We start from the raw sequence: 18,713 nt of genomic DNA, 5'->3' as shown, positions 1-18,713 counted from the left end.
CATATCTAGGTTGCAGGGTCTTTGGGTTTGAGAATAGAGTTTCTCTCATTAGTTTCGTTGGAATAGTTTTGCCTCTCCTTTCTACATAACAAGCATTTCGACAAACCACTTCTTAGGTGGTTTTCTTGTTATAATTATGACTTGTTATTTTATTTGGCAACATCGGAACAAGGTGATGTATGGGATGTCTACTATTGATCCATTGTGGTTCATTCGTACTAGTTCTAAATGGCTATATGAACTAAATATTTCTCCCCCCCCTCTATGGGTGAACATTTTGAGTCTTCTAATACTAAGTCTTTGAAATTGCCTCTGTATTTCATAACCATATTCCTGTTTTGAATTACCATGTTTTGATTTGCGTAGAATCTTCTAACAATGCCCTAGATAGAGTGGGGTGGACATATTCAATTTTGTCAGAGGGACAAATTATTTTGACTGTTGCAGGTTATGTGGACAAAGCTAATGGATTGGAAGCGGATGTGTATGGTCTTCAAAAGGGTTTGAAGCATTCAAGGTCTCTAAAAATCGAGCCAGAAGAAATTTGGTGTACAAATAAGCAGCTTAAACTTTTTTTGCCAAAGCCATCACATCCTTGGTCAATAATACATTTAGTCTCCCACTTCCTTGTTACCCTAAATATCATGCCTGATAAGCCTCTTTTTGTCATTACATCCCGAATATTGTTAGACTTTTGTGAATTTTCTCTTCGTTTGTTTATACCCACAGACACTCTTTTGTGTACAAAAACTTTATTTATTTATTAAAAATAACATTGAAATCTGCAAAGGACCTAAACTAAATACTCATAACATTTTGATGATAAAAAAATGGCAAAATTATCAAAATGCCCCTACTAGGCCAGGAATGCAAAGATGCATGTAATTGATTCTAAAGTGCAAGAAATTCATTAACAATGATTCCTAAGGTTTTGAAACATCAAAATAACGGCTCCTAAGGTCTTGAGACTAAGGCTAGGCCTAAATACTAAAACAAACAAAACACACCTTTAAGACAACAATGCATAAAACCCCGCCCAAAATGCAATTGATTGATACTCATTCCATTAATAATTAGCTACTCGGGGGAAATGAATCCTAAGATTGAGTAGCTTTCCTTAATGGGAGGGAGGCAACATTTGTTAATAATTATTGGACTCTTGGTCTTCCCTCTATCTCATGTATTGCATGAATGAAAGCTCCCATTACTAAGATACACTAATGGGGAAGAAGAAAGAACTTTCAGAGAGTTGATCGTCAACAACCATTGAAATTTGCAAACGCGGTCAGCACAAAGGTCAGTCTTACACTAGTGTTTCGATAGTGTTTAACGATATGTCTTTTACAGCTTCCGCTTGTCTTATTTGTAATTCAAGATGTTTATAGATAAGACCGCATACTCCTTTTTTTTTTCATGTCGTTTCAGGCTTTCAGAAAATGATGACCAACAGAGACACAAACCATGTCTACCAAAAGATGAACCGGAACTTCACTTGCTTTTCTTATTACAGTTCATATGAACACATCTACAGTCGAAATTTAAAATAGGTATGGATACTAGGTAACATAGCTTGCTAATAATTTTTTTTGTTGGAACATAGCTTACTAATATAAGATAAACTAAATGGCATAAATAAAAAGTCAATAATATATCACATATAACTTACACAAAGATATAGATTTAAGCTATGCTGGTATCTAAACTTAGACCCTCACGTATCAAAGGATTCGACCATTATCTGTCTGAACCCGCACGAAATGTGACTTCAAGCCTCAAAACACAACAAGGCCTTGGCCAGCCTCTTGAAATTAGAGTTCAGCAGGCTAAATATTGGGCTGTACCAGTAAGGTTTCATATCCATCATCCAAAAACTATTCCTTAGGTCATGATTCCTAAAGTTTAGAAATGAATCGACTTCCTACAAAACCTCTTAAATTAGTTCCGTCAGCGCCTCCAATTCAAAGAAGCACTTTGCTGAATGTCAAGTATAGAAGGAAATCATTCAAAATGTGATTTGAATACTTTCAAATCTGATCCTACCATTTTCTACAACTATGGCAAGCCAACATAATGTAATATTTGATGAGGACCGCTTCCTTTTCCACACCCCTTCCAGCTCTTTAACTCCCTACAATTACATCCCTTCTCTACTTGGTCCTCCCCCAATACTTTCATGGTTTCCCCAATCTCCAAATACTCAACACCTTACTTCAATCGACTCAATTCCAGCCTCACCTCCCATGGCCAAGTCTGTTAACCCAATATCTAACCCACCCCCAACATATTTGGAACCTCACAATCATACTTCTGCTCTACCATCTCTAGACTTGGATGTTGATCTCCCAGTTCAACCAAACCCTACTGCAACCACCACTCAACACCCTATGGTAACTCAAACTAGGGATGGGACTCGTCGGCCTAAAATTTACTTTGCTACTAAACACCCTCTTCCTGGTCCTCTCATTGCTCATGTCCTCAACACCACCACTGAGCCTACAACTTTTGCTTCTGCCTCTAAATCACCTGAATGGTGTAACGCTATGGACTCTGAATTCAATACCTTAATCTGCAATGAAACCTGGACCTTGATTCCTCCTCATCCCTCCATGAACATTATTGGCTGCAAATGGGTGTTCCATATAAAGAAAAAGGTCGATGGCACCATTGAACGCTACAAAGCTCGTCTTGTGGCCAAAGGTTATAATCAATAGGAGGGCCTTGATTACACTGAGACGTTTAGCCCTTCTTACCATTTATATCTTCATCCCAATTAGGATGATGAAGATATTGTAGAGATAAATCAGTCTGTATATTTGTAGGAGATAAATCAGCCTGTATATCATCCACCATTGTATCTTACCTTTATTATTTCATGTAATCCTTCTATATAATGTAATCAATCAATACAAACAAGTAAGCCATTCACGGCAATTCAATTGAACTCATTTCATAGTCATTATCTTAACATGGTATCAGTAGGTTGATCCTTCCTTTCTAATTATTTTTCTTCTCCTTCTTCATTGCACCCATGGGCGACACCATTACTGCCGCCGCTGCTACTGCTCCTCCGGCTTCTCTGCCGGTGACATCTCCATATTTTTTACACTCCGATCAACCGAATGCCTCATTGGTTACCCCTCCTCTAGATGGGGATAACTTTCCCACTTGGCACAGGGCTATGACGATGGCTCTTGAAGCCAAAAACAAAATTTCCTTCATTGATGGCTCGCTGCCTTGGCCTGTTGCGACTTCTCCTGATCGTTCTCATTGGATCAGGTGCAATAGCATGGTTCGTTCCTGGATCGTGCACTCGACGATTCCCACCATTGCACACAGTATTCTTTGGTTTGATTCAGCCAGGGATGCATGGCTCGATCTACTTGCGATCTTAGAGACAGATTATTTAATGGATTTTTTGCAAGGTTTGAACAATTCATATGCGGCTGTGCGCAGCAAGATTCTCCTCATGGACCCATTGCCATCAGTTCCAAAGGCATATTCTCTCTTCTTGCAAGAGGAGCGCCAAAGCTCCATCCATGCGATTACTCTTGCCACTGTCGATCATGCTGCCATGGCCACCAATTCCAAGGATTCCTCGGCATCTTTAGTTCAGCGCACCAAGCCCCATTATCACTGTACATACTGTGACATGGATGGTCATTCTGAGTCTCGATGCTTCAAAAAGCATGGTTACCCTGATGGTTGGACCCCTCGGCAGCCTAGGCGTTCTGGTGGTCGTGGGCAGTCCCAGTCTCGCCCCTCCATGGCTACTGTTGTTGCTTCTACCGTTGACCCGAGTGCTACGCCAGCTCCCACTCTGACCGCTGCCCAAATTCAGCATTTGTTATCGTTGGTGCCCACTGGTAACACCCACCCTCTGGCCAATCTCGCAGGTAACTGTTGCTTCAATACGTCCTTAGGCTCCAATCCGTGGATCTTGGATTCTGGAGCGACAGACAACATTGCCTCAGATTCTAATTTATTTTCAACCATTATGCCTCATTCCCACCCTATCCCCATTACATTACCCGATGGCACCCAATCCCCCGTTACACATATTGGTTCTGTTTCGCTTACACCTTCACTTATTTTGCATAATGTTCTCTATGTTCCGTCCTTTCGATTTAATCTTTTATCCATTCCTAAACTTACCATTGCCACTAAATGTCACGTTCATTTTACTCATGATTTGTGTACCTTTCAGGACCCACGCTCGAAGAAGATTTTTGCGACGGGTAGACGCCTTGGTGATCTCTACTTCTTGGACTGTTTTGCTTCCCCAATTGCTGCTGCTGCTGACTCAACTTTTGACCTTTGGCATTGTCGCCTGGGTCACCCTGGTTATTCCCTTGTTTCTTCCTTAAAGAATTTTGGACTCTGGAATTACTTTTAAACAGTGTTTATGTCATATTTGTCCGTTGGCTAAACAGACTAGACTACCATTTTTTAATAGCTCTATTACTACAACTGCATGCTTTGAAATGTTACATCTTGATGTTTGGGGTCCATATTGCACTGCCTCTCTATCTAGTGCCCGTTTCTTTTTAACCATTGTGGTGATTTTTCTCGGGGAACTTGGCTTTATTTAATGCAGTCTAAGTCTTAAGTTAATACCCTCATACAATCCTTTTTTGCTATGGTTAGTACTCAATTTGGCAAAACAATTAAAATATTGCGCACAGACAATGGGTCTGAATTTTTTAATAATTCTACCAACACTTTTCTAGCCACCCGTGGGGTCATCCACCAGTCCAGTTGCGTTTCCACCCCTCAACAAAAATGGGGTGGTAGAACGCATACACCGCCACCTGCTTAACATTGCCCGCGCCTTGCGGTTCTAGGCCCATTTACCAATTAATTTTTGGGGTGATTGTGTTTTAACGGCTACATACTTGATTAACCATTTACCTACACCTGTACTCCATGGCAAAACCCCTTTTGAAATTCTATTTGGCACTAAACCTTCTCTCTCTCACTTAAGGGTTTTTGGTTGCCTTTGCTTTGCACACAATAGCTCCGCCCAACACAAGTTCGATTAGCGGGCTGCCCCGGGTATGTTTCTAGGTTACCCATTTGAAGGGTTTTCGCATTTATGATTTAGCCACTGCCAAAATTTATGTTTCCCGAGATGTAATTTTCCATGAATCGGTTTTCCCTTTTCAATCCATTGGCATCTCTCCATCTTCATCTGTCCTGCCTCTTCCTCTCCCTGAATCTGATGACACGCCCCCTTACCCTTCTTCCCCTTCACCGGTTGACATCCCTACCCCAGTTGAGGACATCCCATCTTCCCCACCTCCCACGGTCCCTACATCCACCCGCCCTCAACGTACCCGTCAACCACTTGTCCGATTCTGGGATTACCAATGTGATTTTACATGTCCATAAGGCTCTTCTTCGGCCGTGATTTCAGGTACCACTCATCCCATCACCAATTTTTTACAGTATAACCATTTTTCTTCACCCCATATTGCTTTTCTATGTTCCTTGTCTGACATGACAGAACCACATACTTTCACTGAGGCAATGAGGTACCCACACTAGCGTGATGCAATGAAGGCCGAGATATTGGCCCTATCTGAAAATAACACTTGGTTTCTAGTTCCTCTGCTTGCTGGGAAGAAATTGATTGGTTCAAAGTGGGTTTTTAAAATCAAAAGGCACTGTGATGGCTCCATTGAGCATTACAAAGCCTGATTGGTCGCTAAAGGTTACACCCAGATCGAGGGCCTTGATTATCATGATACATTTGCCCCTGTGGGTAAGCTTGTTACTCTGCGCACATTACTCGCCCTTGCCTCTGGCCAAGGCTGGATACTACATCAAATGGATGTACATAATGCTTTCTTGCACGGGGATCTCGACGAGGATGTCTACATGATGCCCCCCCCTGGATATCGTCATAAGGGGGAGAATCTTGTTTGCAAGCTTCATAAATCCCTCTACGGCCTTAAGCAGGCATCACGTCAATGGTTCTCCAAATTCTTTGCTGCTCTTATGGAATTTGGATTCTCTCAATCACAGGCTGATTATTCATTGTTTATCTTACGGCATCACAATGCCTCTGTCTTCATTGTTCTATATGTCGACAACATTGTCATTACAGGATCTGATGCTTCTTTAATAGCTGATGTCAAGTCCTTTCTTAGTCAGCGCTTTCGCATTAAGGATCTGGGTACCTTAAAACACTTTTTGGGCATTGAAGTGGCATGTTCTTCCTCTGGCACTTGTTTATCCTAGCGCAAGTACGTGCTTGATATATTAGCTGATAGTGGGCTCATTGGCACTCGCCCTACCGATATACCCATGGAGCAGAATTTACGTCTGACAGATTCTAATGGAGATCTATTGCCAGACCCATCTATCTATCGCCGCCTGGTTGGTCGATTAATATATCTCACTGTCACTAGGCCTGATATTGTTTGCGCAGTCAACATCCTCAGTCAGTTCATGCACCAACCACGCCAGCCTCACTTGGATGCCCCTCACAAGCTATTGAGATACCTTAAAGCTAGCCCAGGTCAAGGCATTTTTTTACCCTCTGATGGTTCACTTCAATTAAAGGCTTATTGTGACTCAGATTGGGCAACTTGTCTGATGACTCGACACTCCATGACCGGTTACTGTATATTTTTGGGGTCCAGCCTGATCTCTTGGAAAACCAAGAAACAAACGACGGTGTCTCGTTCCTCAGCCGAGGCTGAATACCAGGCCATAGCGGCAGCCACTTGTGAGATTACATGGATTACATCCCTGCTACATGATCTCGGTGTTCCCATTACTACACTGACACCATTATACTGCGATAATCAGGCAGCACTTCACATAGCTTCCAATCCCGTTTTTCATGAGCGTACTATGCACATCAAAATCGACTGTCATGTTGTTCGTGAAAAACTACAACAGGGATTACTACAACCCAGGAAGATAGCCAATTCAGCACAGATTGCAGATTTATTCACTAAGTCCCTGGGTCGGGAGCAATTCCAACTCCTCTGTTCCAAGTTGGGCGTTTGTAACCTCCACGCTCCACCTTGAGGGGAAGTCTTACCATTTATATCTTCATCCCAATTAGGATGATGAAGATATTGTAGAGATAAATCAGCCTGTATATCTGTAGGAGATAAATCAGCCTGTATATCATCCACCATTGTGTCTTACCTTTATTATTTCATGTAATCCTTCTATATAATATAATCAATCAATACAAACAAGTAAGCCATTCACGGCAATTCAATTCAAATCATTTCATAGTAATTATCTTAACAACCCTGTTGTCAAACCAGCCTCCATTTGCTAGGTCATCTCTATCACTCTCTCATCCAACAGACCACTTCATCAATTGGACATCCAAAATGCCTTCCTTCATGGCATCCTCATCGAAGAAGTTAATATGACCCAACCCCCTGGTTTTACCAACTCTCAATTTCCAGGCCATGTTTGCAAACTCCATAAATCCTTATATGGCCTTAAGCAAGCCCCAAAGGCCTGGTTTGATCACCTTAGTTCCTTTCTTATTGAATTTGGATTTTGTAGTTCCAAGACTGATACATCATTATTTATCTACCAAAAGAGTGGAATTACAATATATATTCTCATCTATGTTGATGATATAATAATAACTGGTAGTCATGCTCCCGTTGTGTCTACATTTATTCAAAAATTGGCTACTATGTTTACCATCAAAGATTTGGGAGCCTTGCACTATTTTCTTTGTATTAAAGTCACCCTTGTCACTAATGTTTTTCTTTTATCACAGTAATAGTACGCTTTGGATTTGCTTTCCAAAACTAACATGACAGGTTGCAAGCCCGTATCCACTCCACTGTCTTCTTCTCAAAAGCTGACAAGAACATCTGGCTCTCTGATGGATGATCCAACCCTTTATCGCTGTGTTGTTGCTCTCCAATATGCTACTCTGACCCAGCCAGACATTACCTTTGCAGTTAACAAAGTGTGTCAATTCATGCATCAACCAACTCTGGATGACTAGGCTAGCATCAAGCGTATACTTTGGTATCTCAAGCATACTGCATTCATGGGATACTTTTCCAACCCCAGCAGTCTATGCAACTCTCTGCGTACTTTGATGCTGATTGGGCAGGTTGCCCAAATAATAGAAAATCTACTGGTGGATACACCATCTTTCATGACACTAACTTGATCTTCTGGAGTTCTCGAAAACAAGCTACAATAGCCCATTCCAGCACAGAGGCCGAGTACAGGGCCCTTGCCAACACTGTCGCTAAGCTTACATGGCTACAGTTCCTTATTAAAGAACTCGAATTATACATGAAATCGGCGCCTATCCTATGGTGTGACAATGTCGGCACGACCTATCTCACTGCAAATCCTATCTTTCATGTCCGGACTAAACATGTCGAAATTGACTTTCATTTTATCCGTGATAAAGTCTCCAAGGGGGATCTCGACGTCCGATTCATCTCCACCAAGGATCAAACTGCGGATTTTTTCACCAAGGCTTTATCTCAGCCACGTTTTTTATTATTAGCAAGCAAGCGCAAGGTGGCTTCCAGCCCCATTGATCTTGAGGGGGTGTATAGAAAGAAATCATTCAAAATGTGAGTTGAATACTTTCAAATCCCATCCTATCCTTTTCTACAACCATGGCAAGCCAGCACAATGGATTGACAAGGATCTCAAGGATCTCAATCACACAGCACAGGATCCTAAAGATCTCAATCACACAATAAATCTTTTGGAATTTAGAGAAGGAAAGAGTTTAAATAAAAAGACTATTGAAAGAGTAAATGGATCCTCAAGAGATAAGAATCACTCCCATTTCAAATCATTTCCCTACAAAGAAGGGACACATCCCTTGATTGATTCTCTTATCTCCTATAAAGATTGTCATTGTAAACTTACTAAAGTATAGTTGAAGCTCTACACTGTAGACCTAGGTTCAACAGAACTGAACCACATTAAAATCCTCTTGTCTCATTTTCCTCTTCTCTCCTTCTCTAATCCTTTCTTTTATATCAAGAAAACACTGCCCCACCAAATTTTGTTAAGGTTCTGGAGTCAGAACTCAAGAATCAAGATACTTGCATCATACAACTATCAGATAAGTGTTTGGTCATCAAAGTTCGAACTGAACTGTTTTTCTGTTACAAACCTCCCCATTACAAATTTCACCTTCAGATCCTTAAACACCAGTTGCTTCAATTCCTTCACTTTACTAGAATGTTTCAAACCTCCTAAAAGGCGGACATATTTCTTCACTTCAATGCAATTCAACTCAATGAAATGCAATAAATAAAGCCAAAGAAAGGAGAATGAACACACGATAAATCAATTATCATGATTATCAGTTTATCACCCTAGGCTGATGCTGATATGTCAAAAATCAAAACACATAGAGATTAATATTGCAGTACAGAAATCCATCTAGAACCTTAGCAAGTTTGCACAAGTAGCAATAATGGATCAATTGCATAATTAGATACAAAAGAACGAGAATGTACACATGTTTTCTCTCTCGTTGGTGGAAGGAACTCTATACTAAAAAACCCAACAAACCTGATGTGCATCATCTGGAGGTAGGAGGTCAGGGGATCCAAATTCCCTGAGACTAGATCTTAGGCCTCAGCCATGTATCATCAATCATCATGTCTTCTCAAAATAGGGGTTAAAGCATATGACAAATTTTTTAATTGGACTAGACTGGTAATCACAATGTGCGATACTTCAATGATTTATTTGGCTCATTTAATTGATATGGTTAAAGTATTGTTATAGTTGCTGGTGATTATGACAGATAAACACATAGGAGAAGCTAAAAGCTGAAACTTGGGAAAGTTGGAGTGAATCATGATTAACACAAAAAAAAAAAAAAAAAAAAACTTGGGAAACCAATGCGCTAACTCTAGAAAACAAATTCTATAAACGAATGCTAGCATAAGAGTGCACAGAAAAATAAATGCACATACTCACGCACACATATATATAGACAGAGGGGAAAAGTGTGTTTCAGCTTTACTTCAAAACATTAATTGATTCCAAGAATAGAAAAACATGGTTGTAGTAGTAAAAGAATCAACACTGTACTTCAGTGTAACACTTCTCTCCATGTATATTTACTGCATCATACTAAGGCTGTGTTTGGTATGCATTCTTGGAACACATTCTAGGTCGATTTTGTATTCTCGGACAATAAAAACAACTATTTTTATCATCCGAGAACGCAAAATCGACCTAGAATGCATTCTAAGAATGCATACCAAACACAGCTTAACATACAAACACCTACATGAAATTGTGTTCAAATTTTAATTCAGCCAAGATCAGGAACTGTGAAGTACTCTTCTTCATCTGATATCTCAATCCTAGGCTTCTTGTGGGGCTGGTTGGATTTGGTGGGTCTGTATAAGGTGGCATTGCTTGGTTGTGGAATGGAAAGTTGAGGAACTTCAGCAGCTGCTAAGGCCTCATCAGATACTTTCTCACCAAAGGGACCAATGTCTGTAAACCATTCAAGCTCTCCAAACTCAACAGATCCTTTCTGGAAATTAAATGAAAACAAGCATTAAAAAAATAACTGAGCAAGAGAGAAAAAAGAAAGCAATAGAAGCATATATAAGAGAGAACTAGATCCAACAGAATTGAACACTAAATGACTTCAAGTAATGGAGCCCTAGAATAAAGTATACAATTACATGCCATTTGAACGTGTAATGGTAAGGTTGCTCCATTGTGACCAAGTGGTCACGGGTTCAAGTCTGGAAACAGCTTCTCTACGAAAGCCAGGGTTAATGCTGTGTACATTATGACCCTCCCAAGACCCTGCAGTGGCGGGAGCCTTGTGCACTGGGTACGCCCTTTTTTTTTATGAACGTGTATCTCTTGAGCCTCGAGAAAAATACATAAAAGATGCATGAGAACATTCCGTCTCTGTTCACTCATAATTATACAGAGCAGTCCAGCAGTGAAACCTTAGGGGATAAAGAGGGAGGTAGCCTCTAACATGATAATTGTCCCTCTAAGATTGAATATGGTTATGTACAAAACTCTTCTCCAACCATTGTAGCCCTAAAAGAAATAGAATTCGACGATTCAAACCCTATTATAAGTTGCTATCTTGTAGGTAGTCAATGACAAGGGCAGAATTGCATTTACGTTTGAGATAACAGATCAAGTTAGTATAAGGTCCATATTCCCCTTATGTGTTTCATATGTTTCACAGTGATGGAGTATTACAGCGTTGCTGCAACAAAATCATTCCCCAAGACTTAAATAGTTAAATTAACTCTCATCTAGGTGATCTCCATCTTGCAGTCTAGCTAACTATCAAGTAAGGCAAAAAATGAAAGTAGCAACTGCCAGTTCAAACAATAAAAAAAAAAAAATTTATTACCTTGTCACTGGACTCAAAATCCGAAAACTGTAATATGTCATCAACAGCAGCCCATGATGGAGAAGCATAAGTTGTGGTTGGCGGTGTCGGCATTTTCACAGACAGTGACCTTGAGTTCTGGTTGGATGGCTCTAAACAGCTCTTCTCAGTTACTTTGGCACAACTAGTGCTCAAAGCCACTTGTATGCCAGTGGCCAATAATCGCTGGTGGTTACCGGAAAGACTATTAGCTGAGTGGATAGGCTCATCACAGTCCCGACAAAACAGGGCTCTATCTTCGACACAGAAGATGAAGGCTGCCTTCTCCTATGAATCAGATAGGAAACAAAAATTTCAAATAATTATAACTCAGATACACTTAAGAGTACCCAACTTAGCTTAGAACCACATTGGGCAACATTGTGAGTAATAACATAGCAAACTGTGCTTCATTGGCTCATTTTTTGTTATTCCTTTTACCATATATAGTACTGATATCTAATCCTGATTCATTCTTCCCTCTCTCTCATTCTCTTTTTCCCCCTTCCTTTTTTTTTTTTTTTTTAATACCAATTACATCATAAACTACTCACAGAATAATGTAAATACAGCCAGCATCTCCATCGATCAGAAACTCTATAGATCCTACGCTAATGAACTACTAAAGTTGTCATTTTCTGCCTTACAGCTCGGATACAGAGTACCTTGAAGCATTCTGATCTCTATCATTTAGTGAATAAAAGTGGTATATAACACTTCAAACGATTAGAAAGTAGTTCCTAGTTGCCTAACACCATCTTCAGAATATTTACTTCAATACCCAAAGCAAGTTAATCAAAAGAAGGGAGAAAAAAATATCAAATGAACCAAATCAAACAATACATGGAAACAACAAAAATGGTGAGGAAAATTAGAGAAAAGAAAAAATATGGAGGTAGAGCAATATTTACTTGGCAGATATCACATTTAGGGAGCTTGTTGGAGAGGCACTGAAGAAGAAGCCTCTGATGTTTGCTTGCAAGCTTGTTTGCTTCATGAACTTCAATGTCGCACTTCGCACACAGAGCTGCCTCATCAGCACAACATATCAAAGTTGCCGGTGCCTTCTCACACACATCACATTGGATTTTCATCCTCTTCCTTCTAGTCTTCTTTTTTTTTTTTCTGATAATTTTTTCTTCTATTTCTCAACTCTTAAAATCTGTAGAAGAGTTTTTGGAGCGAAACACACACACAGAGGTTCCCGAGAAACTCTGCAGAAAGGGGAAAAAGGTGACTTCGAGTAAAGCAGAACAGACACAGAAGTGGGTTTTGACAACTCTTAGAGCTATGAAACTGGTTCGGTCTCAAAAGATTCAAAGAAGGCTGAGAAAATCCAAAAGAATGGAAAGAGGAACCAAAAAAAAAACTCTGAAGATGTGAAGAAAAAAAGAACCAGAGAAAGGCAGAGAAGAGAGAAAAGAAAGAATGAAGGAAGACGGGAATACGTGTAAGAAGAAAGACGTGTGGACAGTAAAATGGTTGGTTATGAATCACTGTAGCTGTGCCATAGAGATAATGTTTGATTCTCATAATAATCAATGAAGCTTCGGTACGATCTCCTCCTTGTGGCTGAGAAGGAGTAGCAGTACATGTGGACAACAATGGTTAGGCAAGATATTTATGGCAACAACTGCACTGCATTTGTTAGTTTGTAAAAGCACATCAATATCCTTATTGTTAAAATGCCGCAGATTGAATACGAATTACTTCGTGGATGTAACGTTTCATATCAATTCATGGAGACTTAACTCCTTTCCCTGGTTTTTTTCTTTCTTTTATCTATTTTTCTTTTTCCTCTCTCCCTCTTTATGAGGAATCCATAAAATGTGATTAAGTTCAAATAGATAATTACGATTATTATCCAAAAAATTAGTAATTAACATAAACATCTTTAAATCATGTCCCAAACCCTTTAAAACTTTACATACAAATTGTTAATGTTTAATTTGAAAGCTTTGACAAAATTATTTATCATGGTCTGAGGTATTATGACATCGTCTGTGATACGTATCGGTATACAGTACGAACAAGGGGTAAAACAGTCAAATATCCTCTTTTAAAGGGGAATCAAGGGCAATTTTGTTGGATACGACCGATCCTTATCAATACCGTAGTAATATTATATTAGTTTTGCAAGTGACCGATACTTGATCCAATACCATGCACTAAAACCATGGGTTTTAGTAATTGATATCGGTCTCTACCAATCCAAATCGGTTGGGCTTATCCGTGCTTCCTTCAAAAAGTTAGATTTTTTTTATTTAGGAAAATTTACATTTACCATCATTGGGGTTTCAAACAATTACGTATATCACCCCTTAAATTTTAAAATTACTTTTGTATCCTTGAGTACTAACTCTGTTAGTTTTGAAAGGAAATTACAATTTTACCCTTTTTTATTTCTTAAAGAAATAAAACTTGATTTAAAGAAAAAAAACATTTTTTTTTAATTAAAAGAAGCAAGAATTGGCCTCTCCTTCTTCCCCAAATCATGAAACCGAATAGGAAAAAACCCATTTAGGGTTTGAAAACATGATAGCCCCCTCTGATGGCGGCCATAACAAGGGCCAGCGGCCAAGGAAGATATCGGCAAATGTCCCCCATCCTCCGGTGACCATGATGTTGGCCTTAGATGCCAGTTAAACAACCGGTTACCATGAATGTAGACAACACCCTTTTAGGGTTTCAAAAACTCCACTGCCTCTTGCGGCAACCAAATCAGAGGCCAATGGCATTAGAAATTACCGGTGAACGTCCACTGGGCACTAGGAATTCTTCTGAGCCATCGTTGAAATAGCAATGGCTTTGCCTTTGCAAGCCTTGATTTCGTCGTCCAAGATGGTGACCAGATCAGTCTTTCCATGGAGGTAGGGTTTGAGGGACGAGAGACAGAGATCTGGGTAGTCAGTGGCTTGGCAGATTTTATTGACTTCTGGACAACTATGCTATTTGTGCTTGGATTCGTCGCTGGTGGGATTGGAGGGGTGACCTAGTGGGGCTTGCAAGGCTCTGTAAATGGTTTCCGTGGCTAGTTGATTATCAAAATTTTAACTTGCCATAGTCATATAATCCCAACCATTTTTCGTTTCTCATTTTCCCCTCATTTTTTTTATGGTAAAAGACAAAGTGGAATTATATAAGCGAAATATGTACAGTGTTCTTAGCTTGAGCATATCTAGCTAAGTTTAGAGCTATTGACAAACAAAAATTATCCCCTTTTTTTTTTTTTGTCAAAGGAGGTGTTCTTAGCTAGATTATGGATATAGGTAAGGTCTTTAAGAAGATGCCAAGGCCAAGGAGAGGAAGTTGGAGATGGAAGAACATCGGTGGTATGTTGATTTGAACACCAACTTCTTCGACCTGCAACCCCAAACTAGAAGCATGGTTTAGGCCAGATCTAATACTGAATATTTCAGACTCCATATTGGTAGTTCACTTTATATAACCTGCAGCAAAAAAAGATAAACCTTCCATGTAGTAAGATAATATAGGACCATCCTACTAATCCTACTCCCAAAGGCTGGTATCCTGCAGAGATTAACACAGGAAATTTAAAATATGGTAAGGAAGAGCTGGTGGAGATTGTAGTGTCCCTCTCAATACTAGAATATACAGAATAGGATGAAAATTGGGGGAGGGGGATATATTTAAATCAACTAACCAACGGTTAACCTGATTTACCACCCAAATAGGATCAGGTTTTTTTGATCCAACAACAGTTTTGTTCTTGATAGCCCAAATAAAGTAGCAAGTAATGATAAAAACTTCAAATAACCAACACAAAGATTTTTTATCTAATTTCTAAGACAAAAAGAAATATATGCACAGGTCTTTGAAGGAGGAGTGGGGCAGATATTTAGTTCTCAACCCCAGAGGTCCAACCACCCAAATATGTTTGACCCAATCGCAAGATAGGAATAAGTGCCAATAGAATTCGGAACTATTTCCACCAAAAGCACAGGAGGGATCAATCTGCAGCCATTTGGAAATGGTAGCCTTGATTGGAAGTCTTGCATTTAGAACACGCCAGAAGAAAACTTTAAACTTGGGATGAATTTTAAGCTTCCACAAGAAATGCCACCAAGAGGAAAGAAAAAAATTATTATTGGTAGAGATAGAGTTAAGTGATCTAGCAGTGTGTTTAGTGCTAAAATTGCCATCGTTGGTGGCCAGCTTGAGTTAATGTATAGTCATGCTTTCTGGTGAGTAATCTCTATCTTATCTTCTCTTGTTTTGTTCATCAACTATTTGGGATCTCGGTTCTACTAATCAAGTTCATCTGCTCATCTCTGAATTCCCAATTTCATTTTTTTCCAGATCGTTCACTAAAGACGAGAACTCTAATTGGATCATGGTTCTTAATCTCTATTAACATGCTAGATTCATATTCATTAATGTCGATTCTCTGCGGTCTTCCACTCCTTGAATGTGTACACTGCCTCACCTGTGCCCATTGGGCGTGGAAAGAAGGGCTTTCTTGTTTCTACCTTCTTCTATAAATAGGTCGCCGGTGATGCAAGGGACTTTAGCCGAAGCTGCAATGATAGTCGGAGGTGCAAGGGACGACGGTAACAGGTAATTGTTTGAAACCCCAGGGGTGAAAACATAAATTTCCCTTTTATATAAAATTTACCCGTGTCTATACTGGTCCACTGAGACGGGATCGGCCATGAATCGGTATTGGTCTCAACCAATACTAATGCGAATCGGCCGATCCGATACCAATTCCTCAAACCATGATCCTGATATTGTGTCGATACTGTATTGGTGAAAGGGTACAGACAAAGGGTAAAATAGTAAAAAAAAAACTTATTTTTTCATAAAGAAAATTAGGGGGGAAACTTATCTTATACAACCGATCTATGTTGATGCCATATCGATATCGTATCGGTTTTATAAGTAATCGATATCCAATTGGATTCAAGTGACCGATACCCGAGTTGATACTGTTCCTTCGACTTTGGCCTCAATTCACGCACCAGTTGATGCAACACTTGCACCGTATTTTGCAAAACACAGACACAGGCGTAGGGAGGTAAAGAGATAAAGAAGAGAAACCAATGTGATACCAATAAAGACCGCGCCCTCGACCCGTAAAACCGGTTACACAAGTGAGGGTATAGGATCATATATTAGCTAGAGTATACAGCCTCGACGAGCGATGTGGGACTAAAGCTTACGCAGCTTTGCCACTATTCACACCCCCATCGAGTGTTGGCTCTGATACCAATAAAGAGAGAGAGAGAGAGAGAGAGAGAGAGAGAGAGAGAGAGAGAGAGAGAGAGAGAGAGAGAGAGAGAGAGAGAGAGATTTGAGATTAGATTCCTGTACTTAATTACCTATTTGAACTCAATCACGTTTTATTGATTCCTAAAAAAGAGGGAGAGAGGAAAAAAGAAAAATAGAAAAAAGAAAAAAAGAAAAAAAAAGAAAAAAGAGGGAAACGGAGTTAAGTCTCTGTGAATTGATATGAAATGCGGCACTTGGAAAAAGTTATTGGAGAGGCATCCTCTTCAATGTCGTTGGAGAGGATTTGGACTCGTTGTATGATGTAAATCTTGTATCTGCATTTACGTTTCTGAGGTGGATGCATGTTTTTATATAGAGCAATTTACATGTACCCCCCTTGGACTATGGTGGGGCTTACAAATAATCTCAGTCCGTTAAGTTGAAACCATTAGTTGAGCAAAACAATTCATAAATGACCATACTACCCTTCATTAGTGTAGTTTACCTTTTTACACTTTACCCTTACAATAATAAATTAACCCTAACCCATCTCCTCAACCTTCCATTGTTCCAACCTCATCTTCCATCTCACCTTTTTCTTCTCTTGCGACTTGCATATATCAACCTGTCATCTCCAGCGATCTACGAGGAGTAATCTCTCCAATCCGTTGATCTTCGAGCTACGAAACCAACGACCAACCACGACAACTCTGTAGATGCACTAATATATCCAATCCGTGTCTTATAACCTAAATATCCACCCAATTGCCATTCCAAAATCCAAACTCCATCCGAACTTCAAATCTAAATACTGAAAACATTTTATTTTGGATTTTTGTTATATTTTATTATATTTCTATATAGATTTTTTTAATAAAATTTATTATTATATTAGTTGGAACCAACACTATTACAAATCTCACTTCTCCTTTTTTTCATTTTTCTTTTTAAATTTCCCCTAATTGCCCACAATTTTAATTTTTTCTTTTTGATATACTGTTGAGGTATCAATTGTTAATATTGATTAAGTTCAGAGGTAAACAATGTATAAAAGCATCAGTTAGAGATATGGAGAAAAGGTCCAGCCTAGTAAAACCTAGACCGTTTAGCTTTCAAGAAAACTTTTAATCGTTCTGAATGTTGTCAGGGCTGTGATTCTTATTATTTTCAAATATTTTTTGGTTTTGGGGATGATGTGTAAATAAATCATCACCCGTCAGGGTGTTACCTGAACGGAGATGGGAACACAATGGAAGAGGATCTCATATGGGTTTGGTTACTAGCTTCACGAACTCGAACGATCTCCTTCACAATCTTCGAATATCTTGAAAGGTTTCTCCACAAAGAAGAAATCCACACTATAAATCCTTGGGAAGAGATGGAATCCCAAGAGCACACAATTACTTGGAGAGTAGGGAGAGAGAGACAAATCTTGGTTGCCAATTTTATGATGGGACTTAGGGTTAGTGTTACACCCGCACCCCAAATATCCCCTTATTCCCCGGGGCAATCTAGACCTTACCCAAAGGGTAATGCCTTATGGCCATGGTCAACACTAATGGCCTTGAACTGAAAACATTATAAAAAAAATCCCCTTAAAGCCCTGGAAGTGTGGGCCAAAGCCTCGCAACTTTCCTTGAAGTTTGGGGCATGATAGCAACAGCGGAGTTACGAACAGACTCACTCTTGCTGAATCTGCTCGAGGATCTGCCCGTACTGTCATCAGCTTTTTTGAATTATTTTTCTGTGGGACCCACACCCCCGTGTCCTAGACACCCTAATTGAACCTTTGGACCATATGGACCCCTGCCCTCACCATTGATTGGTTGAGTCGGCCATGAAAGTGGGTCCACAAAGCCTAACTTAGGTAAATAATGGGTTTTTATAATCTAACCAAAACCAAACAAGACCTAAGGGCTAATAGGTCTAAGTGAGGCTTGAACCCAACCCAAACAGACCCTAATTGGCTAAATGGACCTAATGGTCTATGGCTTGAGCCAAACATAGCCTAAGACCTAGCCCAAAACACATTTTTAAGCCTAAGGACCCAACTACATTCTAAGACCTCTAACCAAACACACCCTAAGGA

The 18,713-nt window shown here is 39.7% G+C and overlaps 1 protein-coding gene across 1 annotated transcript; it reads right to left on the bottom strand.

Moving 5' to 3' along the window:
* Positions 1–9,961: 9,961 nt before the first annotated feature.
* Positions 9,962–12,547, bottom strand: LOC122654577 (B-box zinc finger protein 24-like). The gene is made up of 4 exons (XM_043848723.1): positions 12,304–12,547; positions 11,375–11,680; positions 10,252–10,522; positions 9,962–10,110 (listed from the first exon to the last, which is right to left on the bottom strand). The coding sequence occupies exons 1-3, from the start codon at positions 12,484–12,486 to the stop codon at positions 10,295–10,297; spliced, it is 717 nt and encodes a 238-aa protein (XP_043704658.1). The 5' UTR covers positions 12,487–12,547; the 3' UTR covers positions 9,962–10,110; positions 10,252–10,294.
* Between the last annotated feature and the right edge of the window lie 6,166 nt (positions 12,548–18,713).

This window comes from Telopea speciosissima, chromosome 3 (assembly GCF_018873765.1).
Source record: "Telopea speciosissima isolate NSW1024214 ecotype Mountain lineage chromosome 3, Tspe_v1, whole genome shotgun sequence".
NCBI lineage: Eukaryota > Viridiplantae > Streptophyta > Magnoliopsida > Proteales > Proteaceae > Telopea > Telopea speciosissima.
The sequence above is the reverse complement of the archived record's forward strand: the minus strand, read 5'-3'. Positions and strand labels throughout refer to the sequence as shown.